The sequence below is a fragment of the Aphelocoma coerulescens genome, chromosome 11, assembly GCF_041296385.1.
Source record: "Aphelocoma coerulescens isolate FSJ_1873_10779 chromosome 11, UR_Acoe_1.0, whole genome shotgun sequence".
Lineage (NCBI taxonomy): Eukaryota > Metazoa > Chordata > Aves > Passeriformes > Corvidae > Aphelocoma > Aphelocoma coerulescens.
The window spans coordinates 3,365,319-3,384,631 of record NC_091025.1 but is presented as its reverse complement, the minus strand read 5'-3'; the positions used below and the strand labels follow the sequence as shown (position 1 = coordinate 3,384,631).

At 49.3% G+C, this 19,313-nt stretch overlaps 1 protein-coding gene across 2 annotated transcripts; it reads left to right on the top strand.

Annotated features, from left to right (window-relative positions):
* Window positions 1–58: 58 nt before the first annotated feature.
* On the top strand, window positions 59–18,537 carry KLHL36 (kelch like family member 36). 2 transcript variants are annotated; one of them, XM_069026478.1, is made up of 5 exons: window positions 59–164; window positions 4,432–4,513; window positions 8,110–9,183; window positions 10,085–10,242; window positions 16,523–18,537. In XM_069026478.1, the coding sequence occupies exons 2-5, from the start codon at window positions 4,454–4,456 to the stop codon at window positions 17,076–17,078; spliced, it is 1,848 nt and encodes a 615-aa protein (XP_068882579.1). In that variant the 5' UTR covers window positions 59–164; window positions 4,432–4,453; the 3' UTR covers window positions 17,079–18,537. The 2 variants fall into 2 exon arrangements, with proteins under 2 accessions (XP_068882579.1, XP_068882578.1); XM_069026477.1 differs by lacking the exon at window positions 59–164 and adding an exon at window positions 4,000–4,315.
* Window positions 18,538–19,313: the final 776 nt, after the last annotated feature.

Sequence of the window (19,313 nt, the reverse complement as noted above, 5' to 3'; positions counted from 1 at the left end):
TTCCCGGCCGCCGCTGCGTTGGCAGCGCCCCGATGCTTTGGCAGCCGCTGAGGGCCGGCAGGGGGAAGGAGGCAGAGGCGGCGCCCGGGATGGAGCGGCCGCCGGAGGCGCGGCGGGGCCGGGGGCCGGGCCGGGCGCACGGGAGGTAGCGCGGAGCGGAGCAGGTGAGCGGGGGGCGAGGGGCGGCGGGCGGGGGCGGCGAGGGGCGGGGATGGGGGCTCCGGGCTGAGCCGGGGCCGGGGAGCAGCGGGGAGCGCCGGGCCGAGCATCGCCCGCGGCGGGGGAACCATCCCGGCCCCAGCCCCGCGGGCGGCCCCTGCCTCGAACGGCGGCTCCGGGGGGACTTCGGGTGCTGACAGCCGCTGCTGGGCCAGGTGTGCGCGGGCGCTGGGGCCCGGCTGTGTGTCCCTGTGTGTGTCTGTGTGTCTGTGTGAGTGTGTCCGTGCTGTGTGCGAGCGGCTCGCCCCGTTCCAATGCAGCGATCTCCCCCTGCCGGGCTCCCAGCGCTGCCCAGGAACACTCCCGCATCTCTGCGAGCCACTGCGCTCCGGGGAGATGCGGGCTGGCGGGCAAAGGCTGCCTGGAAGGCTGCGCTTCAGTCCGACAGAAATAGAGACGGGTCTCTGCTTTGCAGAACTCGGCTGGAGATAAACAGCGCCAGGGGATGTCGTGCCCAAGGACTGGAGTTTTACAAACCAGTCCTTAGGCATTTTAGTGGGTTTCTACCCTAAACCCATGGGGCTGGGTTTGCAAATTTAATAAAAACTACATTCCATGATAAAAAGTATCACATTTTGTTTCTTTTAAAGTTTGCAGGGGATGATCATTGTTTGTTTCACATCAGTGTTGTCCATGTGAAGGCTGAGCAGTAGGAACCTCATTACCACACGGTCACTAAGTGTTGTCAGACATCTCGAGGGACAAGATCTCCAGAGTGAGCACTGACTGCCAGGGACCCTTTGCTGCCACAGAGCCCCAGTCCTGCACACAGCTCCTTCCAGCTGCATCCCCGTCCCTGGATGACGTGAGGCTCCCAGAGCTCCGGGGCCCAACACGGGCACTGCTGCAGTGCATCTCTGACTTGATGAGGTCATAGGGAACAGGGAAATATTCTGAAGTCAGTACTAGTGTAGGACACTGGGTGAATCACACTCAGTATCTGCAGGCTGAAGGCTGCAGACGATAATATAATCACACATTAATAGTTCTGGATTTATATTGATTTTCTTTCTGAACTGCTTTTAGGAACACTTTCCTTTTTCAAAAGCCTTTATGCTGACCATTATCTGCTCATAAATATATTTTTTGTGGTCTGCATTTATCATCCATTGGCACTTGCTGCTGTTTATACCTGTAACACTGCTGCTTGTCCTTGTCCTTGTCCCTTCAATCACTGATCCTCAGCTCCTGATGTTTCCTAGGGCAGAGGTGGGTGACTCCAATGTCATCCCCTTAGGAGGGGAGAACCTCATCCTTGTGCAGGTCTCTGTGACCCAGTGGCTGGAGCGTTTGAATTCTGTTAATCAGGGACTTCATGCCTCACACTTTTCAGTGCCAGATCCAAACATGAGAAAGGTACACCTTCCTTGTGGGACCAAACCTCTTCTCTTTGCTTCTCTTCCTTGTCTTTCACACTTTTTCAGGGATTTTTTTTTTTAATGTATGGAAGGATAAGTACTGTGCTCAGTTTCATCCAGCTGTAACTGGAGTGAGGATATTACCTACTTTTCTGATTTTGATGAGCTCTGATTTGCTTTTCATATGGCAATTCTGAGACCTCCAGAACACGGAGCTTTTCATCCTGTCAGGAAGATGTCACTGGCCTGGCAGAAATACCTGTCATTGTCATAGGAGTCCTTGGAGAGGAAGCACAAGAGAAAGTGAGGACTTATGGACCTCCTCAAAAAACATCTCCAGCAGGCATGAAGTCCTGGGAATCTGGACTGACCTTCAGCTGTCTAGACTGTACCATGAGGTTCAGGAAGGGTCTCAGAATACTTGGAGGGAGCTGAGTAAACAGGATGGCTCTGCACAGCCATGGGTCCCCAGGAGCATTATCTCGATTCTGAAACACATTCCTGCAAGTGCCTTGTTCCTCTGGCTCTTTGCCATCTTCCCTCCTTTTTGCTTTTTTCTGATATTCCTCTTTGTCCCCAATCCTACTTCTCCATCCCTGTCTTCTGTGCAGGAGCATAGAAGGGAATGGAGAGAACAATGCTCTCTTTCAGGAAGAGGCTGCTCTGAATTTTCAGATCGGGGTTAGCATTGGGGTTATAAATTTTCAGGTCACAGTTAGCATTGAGGCTGGCAGCAAAGTGGGATTTCACTCAGATAGTCGAGGGTCTTTATCCAAGTCCTCATGGTCACAAGGGCTACAGGAGAGACCAAAGCTGGCAAAACCACTTCCCATCTCCAGACTCAATAATCAATAGATCAGTAGAAGCCCATCGTCCCCTCTGGTTTCCTGGGGTGTCTGAGGAACTGGCTGGATGCTGCTACCCCAGCACTGGAACCACTGCCTGCAGTGGAGGGTGGCTGAGGCCGGGGCAGGTGGAGGTGCTGGCACCAGGCAGCCGTGGCACCCTCCCCTGTGTCACACATTGTGCACATCATCCTCTGCCAGCGACGGCAGCCCCGTCAGCCCTGGGACACGTGTCCTTGGTGAGAGCAGATGGAGCCTGGACACACACACAGCCTTCTGCTGTCCCGGCGATAACCTCTGGAGGATACCCAGGGCTGCTGGGTTAGCAAGGGGCTTTGTCCCTTGTAGTGTTGTGGGGCGACCATTGCGCTGAAACCGGGCCCGGTGGGTCTGTGTAGTGTCTTTGCTTCTGACTTCCCCCCTGAGGCAGGGAACCTTCAGCCTGCTGCTCACCGCAGGGTGGGGTTTGTTAATTTTAAGCCTCCTGGGCTGTAATGAATGAGGGAAAGCCCCACAGAAGCAGGGAAAGCCCCACTGGGGAGGTGCATTTCCGAGGTCAGGTAGTGTCGTGCCAGGTAAGCCAGAGGAGATGGTGATGGGGTTTCTGGATGCACCTCCCGCACTCACTGCACAGTTTATCACCGCTGTGCAAACAAAACACACCCGCGGTCCCTGCAGCCAGTGCCCCTGGCACGGGTACCCATGTCCGCCTTGCCTCAGGCCCTGCCAGCACTATCCCTGACCCCATCTATAGCAGAAACAGCCCCGAGGGCTCCTGTCCGTGCGTCCCCCGGTCTGGGGGAGGAAACAGGGAACGGCCCCGAGCTCCCGGGATGTGCTGTCGGTACATCCCGGCCCGGGGCAGGGAACGGCCCCGAGCTCCCGGGATGTGCTGTCGGTGCATCCCGGCCCGGGGCAGGGAACGGCCCCGAGCTCCCGGGATGTGCTGTCGGTGCATCCCGGCCCGGGGCAGGGAACGGCCCCGAGCTCCCGGGATGTGCTGTCGGTGCATCCCCAGCCCGGGGCAGGGAACGGCCCCGAGCTCCCGGGATGGGCTGTCCGTGCATCCCCTGCCAGGAGCAGGGAACGGCCCCGAGCTCCCGGGATGTGCTGTCGGTGCATCCCCAGCCCGGGACAGGGAACGGCCCCGAGCTCCCGGGATGTGCTGTCGGTGCATCCCCAGCCCGGGGCAGGGAACAGCCCTGAGCTCCCGGGATGTGCTGTCGGTGCATCCCCGGCCCGGGGCAGGGAACAGCCCTGAGCTCCCGGGATGTGCTGTCGGTGCATCCCCGGCCCGGGGCAGGGAACAGCCCCGAGCTCCCGGGATGTGCTGTCCGTGCATCCCCGGCCCGGGGCAGGGAACAGCCCTGAGCTCCCGGGATGTGCTGTCCGTGCATCCCCAGCCCGAGGCAGGGAACAGCCCCGATGGGTCCTGTCCGTGCACCCCCGGCCCGGAGCTCGTTGTCTCCCGCCGGGGGATCCCCGCCCCGCCCCGGCGCCTCCCCCGCTGCTCCCGGCTCCGCTCCGGTCCCGCCCCGCTCGGGTCCCGCCCCGCCGGCATTTCCTGCCCCGGGCGTGGGGCGACGGGCGGCTGCAGCCTCCAGGAATTTGTCACCGCTTTGTTTTCCCCGCTTTTTTCCGCCCGGATTTTCTGCCAGCTGCCGATGTAGCCGCGGGCAGGGGGCCGGGGCCGCTCGGTCACCGAGGCCGGGGGGCTCCGGCCGGCCCCGGGCAGCGCTCGGCGCTCCCCCGGGAACCAGCGCTGAGTCCGGAGCGGCCGCCGGTACCGGCGCTGGGCTGTGCCCAACTTGTTGACACAACCGACCTTTGACAACACCGGGGAACTGCACCGAGCAGGGAAAAATAATATTTTTTAACTCGGACATTTCCAAGGTGCGGATCAGCACGTGCCGGTCTGGGAATTGCGCTCCCTGCTCAGCACAAGATGCGTGAGAGCGGTCAGGAGGGGCTGGCGAGCTGCTGAACATCTTCCTGTGCCTTTGTTGCAGAAGTGCTGCGGATCGGGCGGTCATGGAGGGAACCCGGCAGAGCAGGATCTGCCGCCCGCACAAGATAAGTGAATCCTCTAAGGTTCGTACCAAAAAAATCCCGCGACAGAAACAATGAGGCTGGTGGGGGTAGAGGGTCTCCTTTGGGTGGACTGCTTTGTGGGAATGTGAATATTCTGAGTTTTTAAAAAGAGGTACGGAAATGGTGGTTTACCTGCTCAAGTATTTTTGGTAGAAGTTGCTGCCTAGTGATGAAGGAAAAAGAAGAAAAAGCAGCAGCAAATGGGCATCTGCTCATCATGACTCATAACTTAGAAACCCACATCATTTCAGCACAGTAGTTTCTCAATACTAAAAATTCAGTCATTAAATGTGATGTGTTTATTTTTTTGTACTGATCCATCTCGTAAAATCCCAGCTCGTTACAGAAGCAAAGCTGGGATGACTCTTTAGATTCAGTCTTGGTTTTGTACAAGATGGGAGTTTTGATCCTGCGAACTGTGGTTAGCCCAGAGAACTCGCAGAACCTGAGTTGCTCTCTTAGGTTTGTGTGGTTGATTTTCTTTGTATCAAATCTCTGTCTGCACAAATACATTGTTTTTATTTGTGAAATCACGGAAATCCATCTCAGGGAGCTCTTTATGCAGGTCCTCATGATGATTTCCAAGATGTTACTATCAGCTGTAATTATTATGTTCACTTTGTTTCATGCCTGTGCAAGCTGCTTTTGTGTTGTAGTTACAGGAATTGCAGAGCAGGTATCTTGTAATACCAGAAAAAAAGGGTGGAAAAGAGAAACTTTTCAGTGCCTTCATCTGTCTTACCAAAGTTGAATGAGCCAGATCTCATTTTGTTTTGCACCACTGATGAGCAGCAGTACTGCATTAATAGTCTGAGAGAAATCAGATCTTTGAATCCAAGAGAAGCTGAACTTCTGCTCTAACACAATTGATGAAAGATAAATAGGACTAATTTTTAAATGCATCCCTACCAATATAATCTTTCCCTCTGTGCTGATCCTGTCTGCCACTTAAATGGTTTAGTCTGAATGTAATTATAATTCATCACATTAAAAATTAATTAACTTGACAGCATTGTTTTATTTGCTTGCTTAGACAGCAGCTGTCACTATCTGTTAAACTTAGAATTACTGGATAATGCTAAGGCTGTTCTACAGAATATAAATAGCCTGAGAAAGATGTTGAAGTTCAGTGTGAAATTAGTCTTGGTTTTGAAATGCGCAGCTCTCAGCTCCTGTATCTTGCTCCCTGAACAAATGAACTTGCCGAGTGGCAGAAATATGCTGATGTATTCCGAGAGCCTCCAATGCTGTGTGGAATGGGTTCATGCCTGATTCCTGGAGGAGCAGTGCTTCCACATGGCAACAAGGATTTCAGGAGTGTGAGTTGCCAGGCGTGTTTGCAGGCAGGATTACGCTGCTGACTCAACATCCAGCTCAGCAGAGAGGGATCTCTGGCAAATCTTATATTCCGGTGTAATCTTGTTATGCGTGATGGTATTAGGGAATATTAGAGAGAAATGATCAGCCAGTTCCCAGGGATGAGAGGGAGGATGGGTTTGGTTCAATCCCATCCCCCGTGAGTCAGATTCGGGAGAGGGTGCTGCAGTTGTTATTTCTTGTCTGTTCATCTGTCACCATCAACTGCCCTTGATTATAGCTGCCTCAAAAGTGTGGTTTATCCTTTGCCATATTTATTCTTCCCCCCCTCTCTCCTACCCCCTGGCTTCTGCTTAGCCTCCTGTACAATATCAGCTTTCCCAACCTCAGGAAAACACAGATAAAAAGCTTTACACTCCTTAAACCCCATTTTTTTTCTGTTACAGATCTCTGGCACTTTTAGTCCTCAGTGGAAGCTACTTTGTTGTCTATGCCATAGATCCCTTTTTAAGTTCAGAGGTGTGATGAGTATAAGGCAAATTAAAGAGTTTTGACCCAGAAACCTTTTAATTATTGAAGCCTCTTCCCTTAGATTGGTTTAACTCTGCACACTTGAATGTTCAGAGCTATTCTAACAGCAGGATTTTTGGCAGCTTGGGCTCCATTGTTTAGAAAAGAACATAAGGAAATAAAGAGAATCTGCTGGGATGTCACGCTAAGAGCAGCACAGTTGGTTGTTAATTTGGGTCTCAAAAAGCCCCCTTGGCTCTAAGAATCAAAGCTTTTCCATCCAGGTGGGTAGAGAGGGTCCCACCAAGGTTTAACCAACCCAGTAATGGCTTTTCCAGACTGCTGTGGTCATGTGCTCTCTGCGTGGGGAGCCAGGAGAACCACAGATAATTAGGATTTCTAAGAGAAACAACAGTTTGGTGGTGAAGGGAAGGGGGAGTGTTTGGGAGGTTTGAAAAGACCTCAGGTCACCTGTGTGACCTTTTCAGGTGTCACCTCTGAGAATGCGGCCTGGGGGTTTAGGACTGGGCAAGAGGCAGAGAGCCAGGACTGTTCAGAGCTGACTTAGGTAGGATACAAGGATGTGCTTCCATTCCACCCCTTTTCACTTCTCTTACAAGTTCTTACAGGCTCTGCCTGGTTTGGATTTGGTAATTAATTGGTAATTAAGGTATTTCGTATTTGCACTTACCTTAACCTGGCTTTTATTAAGAGACATCACAAGGTAACCGACTGTGCCATCACACATTTAATTCCTCCAGAGGATGGTTCTGAAACTTCACTTCACATGCTGGCCTGACCAGCAGCGTTCAGTTCGTGTTCTGCAGGATGTTTGAGGGGTAACAAAACGTTTCCATCTTGGTTCATCCAAAGGCTGGTGACATGAGTGTGTGAGAAAAGAGGCAAATGCTGGTTGCCTCAAAAGCTCAGTGACATGTCCAGAGCTGGTGGTTGGAATGTGTGGACCAGAGGGATCCCAGAAGGACACTTAATGGATGTGTCCTGAGGGCATTTTCCCTTTTCTTTAAAAGAAAAATATCGACTCCTATTCATTTAAACAAAACCTACCTCAGCTTCTGGAAGTGAGGAGAAGCCTTGTGGGAATCAGCTATCCACATGTGTGGCTTTGCACATAAATAAACAGCTATTACTTCTGAGTGCAGTGTGTGTGCCTGGAATAATGTGGAAAGAAAGAGAGGGATTTTACCCTAAGAAGCTTAGAAATGCAGAGTTCTGGAAAGATTTAAGAGGGGGTAGCTGTCAAGCAAGCTGTAACCCAAACAATACATGGGCTGAATGAAAATTCAGAGTGCTGCTGCGTGTGTGTCTCCCACTCCAAATGCTCAGTGAGTAGCTTAGCTGGGAGAACTCTGTAAGGAGTCATTTGGGGGACAAGGAAGAAAGGAAATGTCAGCAAGATGTCTCCGAGACAATGAGTGGAAGAGTTTCAGAAAATCGTGCCTGTATAACTCATCAGGGAGGAGGTTTCAATGCAGCATTGTGGGGGAGGGAGGAGTAAATTATAAAAAAAGGGAGTAGGAAGCAGTAAAAGCCTCCTTAGGATTTTCAAAGTGAAGGTGAGGAGCTCAGGCTCATACTGTGGCACTTGCCAACTATTTCATGTCAGAATTTATTATAAATGTGAATGTGCAACACAAAAAAAGTTGTCTCTGGCTTATGTATGACTGCACTTAGTGGGAAGACACATTCCACTCTGGAACTGATCTTGGTGGAGGTGCCTCTTGCCTGATGCTGTTTGTGTTTCCCAGGTGTACAGGTGGGATGACCACTCCAGTCTGGTTCTGCAGAGCCTGAACGAGCAGAGGCACCGAGGCCTCTTCTGTGACATTGTGCTGGTGGTGGATGAGCAGAGAGTCCCAGCCCACCGGAACCTCCTCGCCGTGTGCAGTGACTACTTCAACTCCATGTTCACCATCGGCATGAGAGAGGCCCACCAGAAGGAGGTGGAGCTTTTCGGAGCCTCCTACATCGGTCTCAAGGCTGTGGTGGATTTCCTGTATGGCAGCGAACTGTCTCTGGATGGAGGAAATATCGACTACGTGCTCGAGACAGCTCACCTGCTGCAGATCTGGAAGGTGGTGGACTTTTGCTGCGAGTACCTGGAGAACGAAGTCAGCGAGGAGAACTACCTGTACCTGCAGGAGCTGGCCTCCATCTACAACCTGAAGCGCCTTGACTCCTACATCGACTCCTTCATCCTGCAGAACTTCGGCACACTGTCCTTCACCCCGGACTTCCTGCAGAACATTTCCTTGCAGAAGCTGTGCCAGTACCTGGACAGCAGCGACGTGCAGCAGGAGTGTGAGCACGACCTGCTGCAGGCTGCCCTGCAGTGGCTCACGCAGTACCCGGAGCGGGAGAACGAAGCTTACCAGGTGCTGGACAACATCCACTTCCCCTTGATCCCCAAGAGCGACCTCCTGCATCGAGTGAAGCCCGCTGTGTGCTCGCTGCTGCCCAAGGAAGCCAACTGTGAGGGGTTCATAGAGGAGGCAGTGAACTACCACAACAACGTGACGGCGCAGCCGGTGCTGCAGACCAAGCGCACGGCCCTGCGCACCTGCGAGGAGCGGCTGCTCTTCGTGGGCGGGGAGGTGTCGGAGCGCTGCCTGGAGCTCTGTGATGACACCTGCTTCCTGGACACCAGGAAGGGACAGTGGGTGGCTGAAACCCCTCTGCCAGCCCGGCGGAGTCACCACTGTGTCGCAGTCTTGGGAGGCTTCATCTTCATAGCCGGGGGCAGCTTTTCACGGGACAATGGAGGGGATGCGGCGTCAAATCTCCTATATAGGTATGATCCCCGCTGTAACCAGTGGATAAAGGTGAGACTTAAGCTGTATTATTTCTCTGTTCAAAGTCCTTAATGTTTAGAGTGTTTTCTCCTTTCTGGTGGAAGGACAGGGCTTGTTAGAATAGTCAACATGGCAGCACTTCCAAATGGAAAGTCGAGTTAGTTAAGTTGAAGCAGATACTCAAGTCCTTTGTGGGAATGCTTAAATTACACAAAGAGCAAAAGAGTTTGGGGCAGATATTCAGCTTCACTTGGGATTTGGGTATCTCATCTGTAAAATTTCTGATCAGCATTCACCTGCAACTCTTTATATTACTTCTGGGATGAATGCTGGAATGGACTTAGAGGTGATTGTTTGGTTCGTTTTCCTCAAGCAGTAGTACATATAAATCAAAAATGGGTGTGCTGTAAAAAGGAAATGTCTCTGACAATTGTCAAATGTCTCTGTGCTAAATGTCCCTTAGAACAAGCTCTTCACTCCCAGTCTTCCCTGAAACCCTGTGGCCGTGTGGATTCCTGTATCAGCCACTCGTTGCTCCTAATGAACCAGTTATGGTTCCTATATGGACCTGTTATGGTTTCCATATGAACCAATCAGGATTCCTCTATGAATCATTCATCCCAGATGGTTCATTTGTGGTTTTCAGTGACTCCAATATCTGTTTCTTGCAGAGTTTGGAAAGGAGGTCCTTATAAACACAAATGTTTATAGAGAAACCTGTCTCTTAGATGCATCCTGTTGTCCCCTGACTTGAAAATGGATGCTACTGCAGAAAAACAGAAGTGTTTTATGAATATAATGGTCAAAACCAGCATCTCTCCTTACCAAATAAAGGGGAAGGAGCAACTGCCCCATCCTCAGACATGAATAGCCCTTAAGCCCCTTTCTTACCAGACACTAGAAGATGTCAGCGGGTTATCTTCTTTGCCAGGTTGCCTCCATGAGACAGCGACGAGTTGATTTCTACCTGGGAGCGATCACTGACATGCTGGTGGCTGTTGGTGGCAGGAATGAAAACGGGGCCCTGTCTTCAGTTGAGACCTACAGCCCTCAGAAGGACTCCTGGACCTACATAGCAGGACTGCCCAGGTAACTGAGCTGTTTGGGAAGTTCCCCCGTGTTTGAAGAGTGGGAGTAAAGGGAGCTTGGGTGACTTTAGCTGATGAGTGGGATCCCTGGAAAGGAGGGAAGGGGATGTAAAACCAACGTGGCATCAGCCATAACAAACCATAGCAGCATTTGGGATCTGAGCAGGCAGCGTGCCTCGTGTCAGTGAGGTTTTAATTCTCATCCCAAGGTGCATTTGGAGGATGGGAGGGAGAGCTCTGATCATTTCATTCTGCAATTCTTAAAAAGCTTTTCCTGAGACCACTTGGAGTGGAATATTTTCAGAAGCACTTTCACATCTTGGTCAAAGGGGTTTGTCATTTCTTTGGCCTTCCTTTGTCACCTTAGTGTGATGATTTTCCTTGTAGGGTGTTTCTCTGTGTTTGGCTGCTCAGATTGGCTGCTGCAGTTAAATGCATTTACCTGTATTGGAAATACAGAACCCTGGCAAATGTGAGCTCTGTCTCTCTCTCAGTTTGAGTTAAAACTTGGCTGTTGTGCTTTTGAGAGGTTTAAGCCCTGCAGCTCTTGTGGTAAAAGACAGGACATTGCTGTGTCCTGAGTCAGCATCAGAGCAGTGACTTCGTAAGGACAGCACAACAGCATGTCATGTGCAAACAGCGACTCAGATTTAGTGATGTTTCATATTTGTGGGAATCACAGGGATGTTGGCTGTATGGATGGTGTTTCCATGATGTCTGAAACTTCAGCAGCAGTGCTTGCTTTCCTGGTGGCATCACAGACCAGGTTCCTGCAGTTTGGTTTGAGAGCTCAGGGTTTTCCCCTGTTCCCTGAGCTGCAGGGCTGCAGAGCCAGAGGCAGCCACTGAAGGCACAGAAGCCTGTTGCCCAATTCTATTTTGGGCAGGTGCTGCAATGTAAGGCTGATCCAGGCTAGCAGCTGGGCTCGAGTGCTCTTCACAAGCAGGATGCTTTTTTATTTCTGCTCACACAGACAGATCCAGAAGTTGGGGCTAAACACCACAGTCCTTCCTGGGAAGCTGTGTAGGAGAATATCTTCAGGTCCTAAATCCTTCTCTTAACTGGGGTCACCTGTGAGATGTATCCTATATGGATATGTTTACTCATAAATGATCCTGGGGACGTTTGCACTGTTGGCTTAATCCACCCAGCCTCTCTAAAATGGGGCAGTTTGTCTGCATCTTCCAGCTGCTACCTGTGTGCTGGCTTCAGGAATTCTGCAGCTGCAGCATTTAAAGTGAACTTTGACTTGTGGGGGTTAATTTTTATTAGATTGCCTGTGTGGTCTGCTTGGACTAAAAAGTCCCCCTTAGGGGACAGACCCCTCTTACACTGCAGGGAGTTGGATAAGTTATTCCTGCATCCAAATAAATTATTCTGCATCCTCTCTTCCTGTTGCTCTGTCCTTGGCACCTTTGGATTTTCTGTCTTTTCAGTCCTTTTATTTCTGTTTGGGTCTGGGCAGTGACTTGTCTGCAACAACTATTTTTTCTGCACAGAAGCAATAAGGCAAAAAGAACTTTATGCAGGTTGCAAAAAGCCAGACTCAGAGGTGAGCAACAGGAACCTTTCTGACACACGTCCACTGCTCGAGCTGGGTGAGGAGTGGCTCTGGCAGGTTTGGGGCTGCTGAAAAGGGTCTGGGCAGGCCTTTCCTGAGGTACTTCAGGTGGAGCTGTTGGAGAGAGTGCAGAGGAGGTACCAGGATGATCAGAGGGATGGAGCACCTCTCCTGTGAGGAAAGGCTGAGAGAACTGGGATTGTTCAGTCTGGAAAAGAGAAGCTTCAGGGTGGCCTAATTGTGGTGTTCCAGTGCCTGAAGGGAGCTCACAGGAAAGATGGAGAGAGACTTTACAAGGGCCTGGGGTGCCAGGACAAGGGGGAATGGCTTCCCACGGGCACAGGGCAGGGTTAGATCAGATATCAGAAAAAAATTCTTTGCTGTGGGATGGTGCAGCCCTGGTACAGGTTGCCCAGAGAAGCTGTGGCTGCTCCATCCCTGTGAGTCTGTGATTTTAAGACAGTGGAGGAAGGATGAGAGAACATTCTGTGATCCATTCAAGATTAAAAGCATTCTAGCTACAGTTACTACTGCTTAGTCCAGTCTTCCCTTCAATGCACTCCTCATCTGATCTGTTTTCCTCCTCACCACATGCTTTTTCCCCTCAAACAGATTTAAGTTCCTGTTTCACTCAAATAACATCTCCCCCAGCCCTATTCTAGTATCAAGACTTTTCATGTAGAGGAAACCAGAAGCTCCAGTCCTCTGCTTCCTGACTGCGTGATCAGGCAATGTATCCCAACAAAACTGCCTCTTTTCCCATGTTTGTCTGTCTTCTTCCCTCCAAAGAGAACATGTGCAGGTGTTTTGGTCCTCTTGGGTGCATGACCACCAGGAGCAGGCTCCGTGCTGCACCTCTGGTGCCATTTCTGACTGCTGCAAGCCAGCAACTGCCTGGAATCCTGTTCCCTGAAGTGACAGGCATGCGTTGAGGTCATTCTGGGGTGTGGGCTTGTGTTGTTCGACTCGAGCTGTGTGGGTTGGGGCTCTCAGAGGTTGTTTGTTAAAGTTTCTATGCTGAACATTCAGAAAATGGGTTTGTTTTTTTGCTTCCTAAGGGTTAGAGCTTGCCATGTGTGTAGAGATTTGCAGGGGAAAGGCAGTGGTTGTGTCCTCGAGCACACAGGCCTGGCCAAACCCTGTGTCCACGTTGCTGTTTGCGGTCTCACTCCTCTAAGGAAGAGCTTTACAAGCTCTTCTTTATCTCCTCTTACCCCCGTCTCCTTCCCACCCTATATGGTCAAAACAACACGTTGTTTTCCCTAAGCACTCTCTTGGAAGGAGCTGAGCTATTTTGACTGAACTCATGCTGTCTTGCTGGAGCAGAAAACAGCCTCTCGGGGCAGATGTTTAATGGGGAAAACTTCAGCCAAGTTGTCTAAAGGGTGGACCTGTTCCAAGCCTGCTACGAGGGAATTCATTTTGCCTGATGCTTATTAGGGTCCTTGGTTGTGGGGTACCTTTCCCTTTTTTCAGAGAGGTCCTAAATTTTTTGCCCCTTTTCCCAGGCTCTCTGGGAGCAGTTTCTGTCATAGTTCCTAGCCCGGCAGGGAGCAGCGGTGGCTGGTGAGCTTGCCAGAGCAGGAGGTGGAGCAGTGTGTTCTCATTCTGAACAGACCATGAAAAGGTCTGCTGCAGACAGCAGCGAAATTAACTGAGTGGCCCTAGGTTAAAGTTTGGCAGAACAACTGAAAGCTGTTGTGTGAGGAGCTGTGTTGGAACAGGCTGGGGAGCGATGGTATCTGCTCTGCCGGTTGGGTCATGAACGATCTCACAGGGCTACAACAGGTGGACACCGACATTCAGAGCAACCACAGCTCACCTGGACTTTGGTTGGAGTAGGGGAATCCCAAAGCTTTATTGAGTTAGGTGTTCTTCTGTCTCAGACAGTAAATGGTAGGTTTTCTAGCATTTGAATAGTGTTACTGGGTCAGGAACTAATTTTTCAGCGTTGTATCTGGGTTAAGGCATTCAAAATCAGCACCAAGCTCTAGCAGATGTTAAAATCAAATATCCTTTCTCTTAATGCCTCTGCTTTTTTCTGACCACTCTTGCAGAAAACACTGCCAAAATGCTCAATGCTCTCTGTTGGAGGATGTCTGGACCCACTGTATTGATGTGCCTTTTCTGTTGCCCATTTAGAAATGCCCCTCTCTCAATCACAGGGCTTGTAGAAAGGATTTCTATTGATTGGTTTCAATGTACGCATCTATTTCATGCAGTTCCAATGAAAGTGATGCTATTTAGGATGAGCTTTCAGAAGTCAGGCAAAGTGAAATACCTCTGGTGCATTTCAGTGGGAAACTGTCCCATACTGGGCAATAACAAATTGATGGTCGATTTGGTGCTTCAGATCTGATTGTTTCTGTCAAACCACTCTTGTAGCTGTTGCTGTTCCCTGGACACAGCCGTTGACTGAGGCAAAAGAACAAGATCAGTGCTTTTTCTGCAGCTGCCTGTGCTGGGCTGCATGCCTGTGCTTGAGAAACAATGGCTATTGCTTGCTTACCTGTACAGAATTCCAGCGTAGGAGAACATTTAACCTACTTCTCCAGAGGCCACGCAGGTTTTTATTAACTTGGAGTAATTTTTTTCCCTGACTGGTGAATGCAGTGTGATTGCCATCAGCAGTGCAATAATGCTGGGTTCTGGGGTGGATTCGATGTCCTCACATTGTTCTCCTTCTGACTCCTCAAAATTCCCTGTACAGCACAGCCTCCAGGCAGCTTGGTGGTTACACATGGGTTTAAAATCTGCTGCAGTTTGAAATGAACTGAACTCAAGCTGTCCATCCCATCCCCAGACTGACCATTTTTAAACCCACACCTGTGTATGTAGAGAAACACAGGCTCTGACAAGCAGCCCAGGAGCCACTGGAGATGGACAGTCCTGGTTCTTGTCTGGAAGAGGCCATAAACAAGATGAAGTAGCATCTCTGGGCACTTCACCTGCCATGGTATTTCTGTCAGGGGTGAAAGCTGAGTGCATGTGCTCAAGGTACATCGTGTCCAACAGAAGCACTGAGTGTGAATTAACTGCTTCCATCCTGAGGCAGATTGAGAGCCGTGGAAATTTTGAGTTGCCTTTTTGGATAACTATACCTAAGTCCTCTCCTTTTTTCTTCCTGTCTTTTCCCTGAGAGGCCAAGAAGCAGAACAGCTGTGAAGTCACCTCTGCAAGATCTCCAGGGCTGGTGCTCCAGCCCTCATAGTTGAACAGACTGTCCTGGTCACTCAGCATTGTCAGCCCAAGAGTGTCAGGGATATTTCTGTTTCTTGTAGCAGGAACCTATTAAAATATCTGATTCAGACAGGGATCAGAGGTTTCGGTAGGTATCTAGAATAATAACCACCTTTTTACCTTGTCTCAGAAGTGTTGTGCTTTCAGGGTAAATGTGGGGTTTCTTTTCTAGTCCATCTTGTCCCTTGGCACAGAAGTGCTGGCACTCAGGTGTGTGGAAGATGTTACAATATCATTTGTGTGGCTCAGAGAAATCATTACCCTGCGAAATAAAAACAGCTCAAGGTTCTCTCCACACAGAGTTCCAGCATGTTCAGGCACGGTTCAAAGGCTAAAGCAGTGCTAACAGAGCTTTGTCTGCCGTGGAGGTTGCTGCGTTGTCTCGAGTGCCTGACTACAAAGGATGGTGGTAGAGGCTCGTGAGTGCAGCGTGATGAGTACATTGCTCTGTGCCCTGTGGGCATTGAATCGTTTAGGCTCCTTGGGAGAGCCAATTTGCTGTGGCTGGTGCTACATCTTTTGACACTTCAACTCCCCAAAAAGAGGAAAAAAAGACATGCAGGAACGATATGTTCAAAGCAGCTGATGCTGTTCATCACCTTGGCTGTCCACTTCTGAGAGCTGAAAGGGGTTTGGTCAGGAATAGCCTCGTGTGAAGTTAAGAACAGCCTGGAGATTTGGGTTTGTGGTGGTTTTACTATGGATGATAAAAGGGAGTTTCTCTCTGCCCTGTGGATGCAGTGTGCATGGTGTTGATTCTACCATCTTATTTTCTCTTACTTCACCATGATCTGTGATGGATTGGGCTCTGTTGCCTTTCCTTGGGGTGACCAAAGCAGTTCCCACCTGTAGGGCAGTGGTGGTAGAGCAGGCAGATGGCTCATGAGAAGGACACTGCCTGTTCTGGGACTGCAGATGAACTGGGCTGAGAGCGCCCATGGGTAAGAAATGTGACCTGTGATCCTGGAGCTGTGCCAGGGCAAGGCAGCAGCAGTTTTCTTCTTGGTTTCTCCTGGTTAATCCCTACTCTACTGGTAAGTCTGAGAGGTGTCATGATTATTTCCCCTTTCTGTCACAGAAGCCCGTACTGAGATGTGGATTTTTTCCCTCTCTGGCCCTCTCAGACTGATGCAAGCCAAGCACCGGAGCAGGAAAATGGGAGTGAAGGTCATGCCAGTAGAGCAGGATGGGTTATTTCTGCTGTGTGACACACTCTAGAGGATGCATTAAAAAGTGATTGTCATACCTCAGTGCTCTGCAGGGACTTGCTATGGAAAGGATGATTTAAAAGTGGTTGTCAGGCTGTGCACTCTGCAGTGCAGGGTGAGGCCCTGTGAATGAGAGGAGTTACTGGGTAACCACGGGATCAGGGACTCTTCTGCCTTTAGTTACTGTTTGTTTGCTTCTTTAGAACAGTCTCTGCTGAATGCTTGTGTGTCTTGATAAAATCTGTAAGGACTGCTCTGTTTGCCTGCCCCAGGTTCACCTACGGCCACGCTGGCACAGTCTACAAGGAATTCGTGTACATTTCAGGAGGCCACGATTACCAGATCGGCCCCTACAGAAAGAACCTGCTGTGCTACGATTACCGCACGGATGTGTGGGAGGAGAAGAGGCCCATGATCACTGCCAGGGGCTGGCACAGCATGTGCACCTTGCAGGACAACATCTACTCCATTGGCGGCAGCGACGACAACATCGAAACCATGGCTCGCTTTGACATCCTCAGCGTGGAGTCCTACAGCCCCCAGTGCAACCAGTGGACCAGAGTGGCCCCTCTGCTGCAAGCCAACAGCGAGTCGGGGGTGGCAGTTTGGGAAGGCAAGATTTACATCCTGGGAGGCTACAGCTGGGAGGAAGCTGTCTTCTCCAAAACAGTCCAGGTCTATGACAAGGAGAAAAATAAGTGGTGCAAAGGGACGGACTTGCCCAAAGCGATTGCCGGAGTGTCCGCATGTGTCTGTGCCCTGAAACCCAAAACAGAGGACAAAAAGAAAAAGACAAAAACAAAAAAACATCAAGATCGAGGAAGATGACCACTCCTGGATAGCCACCCTTGGATGGTGGACTCCGAAAGGACCTTGTATTTAGACATTTCTATCTAACCTTTATTCTTTTTCTTTTTAAACAGGATGGGGTGGGCATCTTCTGAAGCCTCAGAAAATGTCCACTTGAATGTGGTTTTTTGGATTAAACTCATGTTTAAGGTAAAAACAACAAAAGACACCAAAAACTCCCCCTCTTGCTATACAAAGGGTGATGTGGCCAGAGAGGTGCTGCTGCTCTTCTGAATGTTAAGGCTTAGGCTTTTCCTTCTGTGGTTCACGGCATTTCCACATACATCGTATTCTATCGACGTTTTAAGGAAGTTTTTAAAAACAACTTTTATACTTTTTTATACCACATTTTGCTACCACAGTCTCTCGTTTGCCGTATGTTACAATGTTGACTGTAGAAGCTGCTGCTCTGTGCTCGTGACCCCGTCAGGAACTCCTCGTTTGATGATCTTTGGTCTCTGTGTGGCTTGGCCAGGACGTGGTGCAGCTGTTGGAGCAGCACTGGCATTCCCAGCATTGTCAGGCAGTCAGCTGGAATTGGGACTATTGTCACAATTCCAGCCTCCCCAGAGCCCAGCTCGCCAGCCATGCTCATAAACACTCTTTATTTCAGTGACTGGTGATCTGCTGAGTGGATTTCAAGGGCTTTGGTTTAAAGTTCAGCTCCTGATCATTGCTGTTATTTTTTCCTCAGTCCTCCCCTCCCATCTCCCTTTCCATGTATTTCAGATTTGCCTTTTCTTCCATCTGGTGTATGTGCAGGTGGTATCCTGCTACCCTCATTCTTTTGTCTTTTTTTTTTTTTTCCCCAACTACTTACCTCAATAATTGGAGAACACTAAGAAAACATTTTTGCACTTAATTTCATTTGAAGCTCTGGTAAATCCAAGACCTACTACAAGCACACGTGTACTGAAAGAGGTAACTGAATAAATTTCTGGAGTGCAAGGAGGTTATAGGTTGTTTCTTCAATGCTAAGAAAACTAGTTGGAATTAATTTTCTGAAACTCCCTGAGGTTCTTTTTTGGTGTTTTTTTTTTCTTTTAATCTAAAAAAAAAAGCCTCAGGAGTCAGTCTTTCATTTGCATTAATGGATTTATTTTAAAGCCTTTGTATACTGCATGAGGTAATGGTTATTCTTTTTTAGCCTAAAAATAAATTTAAAACAAAACCAAAAAAACCCAAATCAAACACTTTGGTTATGACAAGCTCATGGACAAGTTTTTGGGGTTATTTTTTAATATATGAAATCCTTGCTATGTTGACTGACAACTACTTAACTTTTTGGGGACATTTTCATGTGTAACTATAGAATAAAAATTTCAAAGACTTGCTTTGTTTCTGTTACTGGGTTGCTTGTTACTATATCCCTCTTTTAACGTGTTCATGTATTACATTAATGTCTGGGAACAATAAATCCAGTTTAGAATATTCTATTCATCATGGTCTGACTTGTGTATTGATTTCACTGAGGTTTTCCTTTTTGATTAGTTGGAAAAAAATAACCCTGTAATCATTTTTCAGTGAAATTGAAAATGGTGGAAACATTTTAGTAGGAAGGTAAATTTAACAATATGAACTAGAAATAGAACTTATTTAGATAATTCAGCTTTTCTGCATTTTTCTGCTCCAGACAGTTAGAAGAGACAAGGCTTCCCACTGCCAGAGGGCAGGGATGGATGGGATATTGGGAAGGAATTCTTCCCTGTGAGGATGGGGATGCCCTGGTACAGATTGCCCAGAGGAGCTGCAGTTGCCCCATCCCTGGAAATGTCCAAGGCCAGGCTGGACAGGGCTTGGAGCAACCTGGGATAGTGGAAGGTGTCCCTGCCTGTGGCAGGGGGGGAACGAGATGGGCTTAGGGTCCCTTCAACCCAAACCATTCTATGATTCTATGAAATTCCTTTCCACATTTTTGCAGCTCTGACAAAAGACCCAATCCCGTTTTTAGGGTGTTTTCAAAGACAGTATTTAATGGGGTGTAGATAAACAATTACGATTTCTTATCATTAAACTTCATTGCATGAACAAAAGATGGCTTCAATGCTCATCGAAGCAAGCCTTGTTTCCCCTGGTCTGTGTATTGGGGAAAATACCAAAGCCAGAGGCCGTGAGTGAGTGTGGGACATCTCCTGTGCCATTAGAGGTCACTGGGGGATCTTACCTGTTGTTGCCAGAAGCATCTTTCCATTATTAAAGGAACAAGTGATTCCC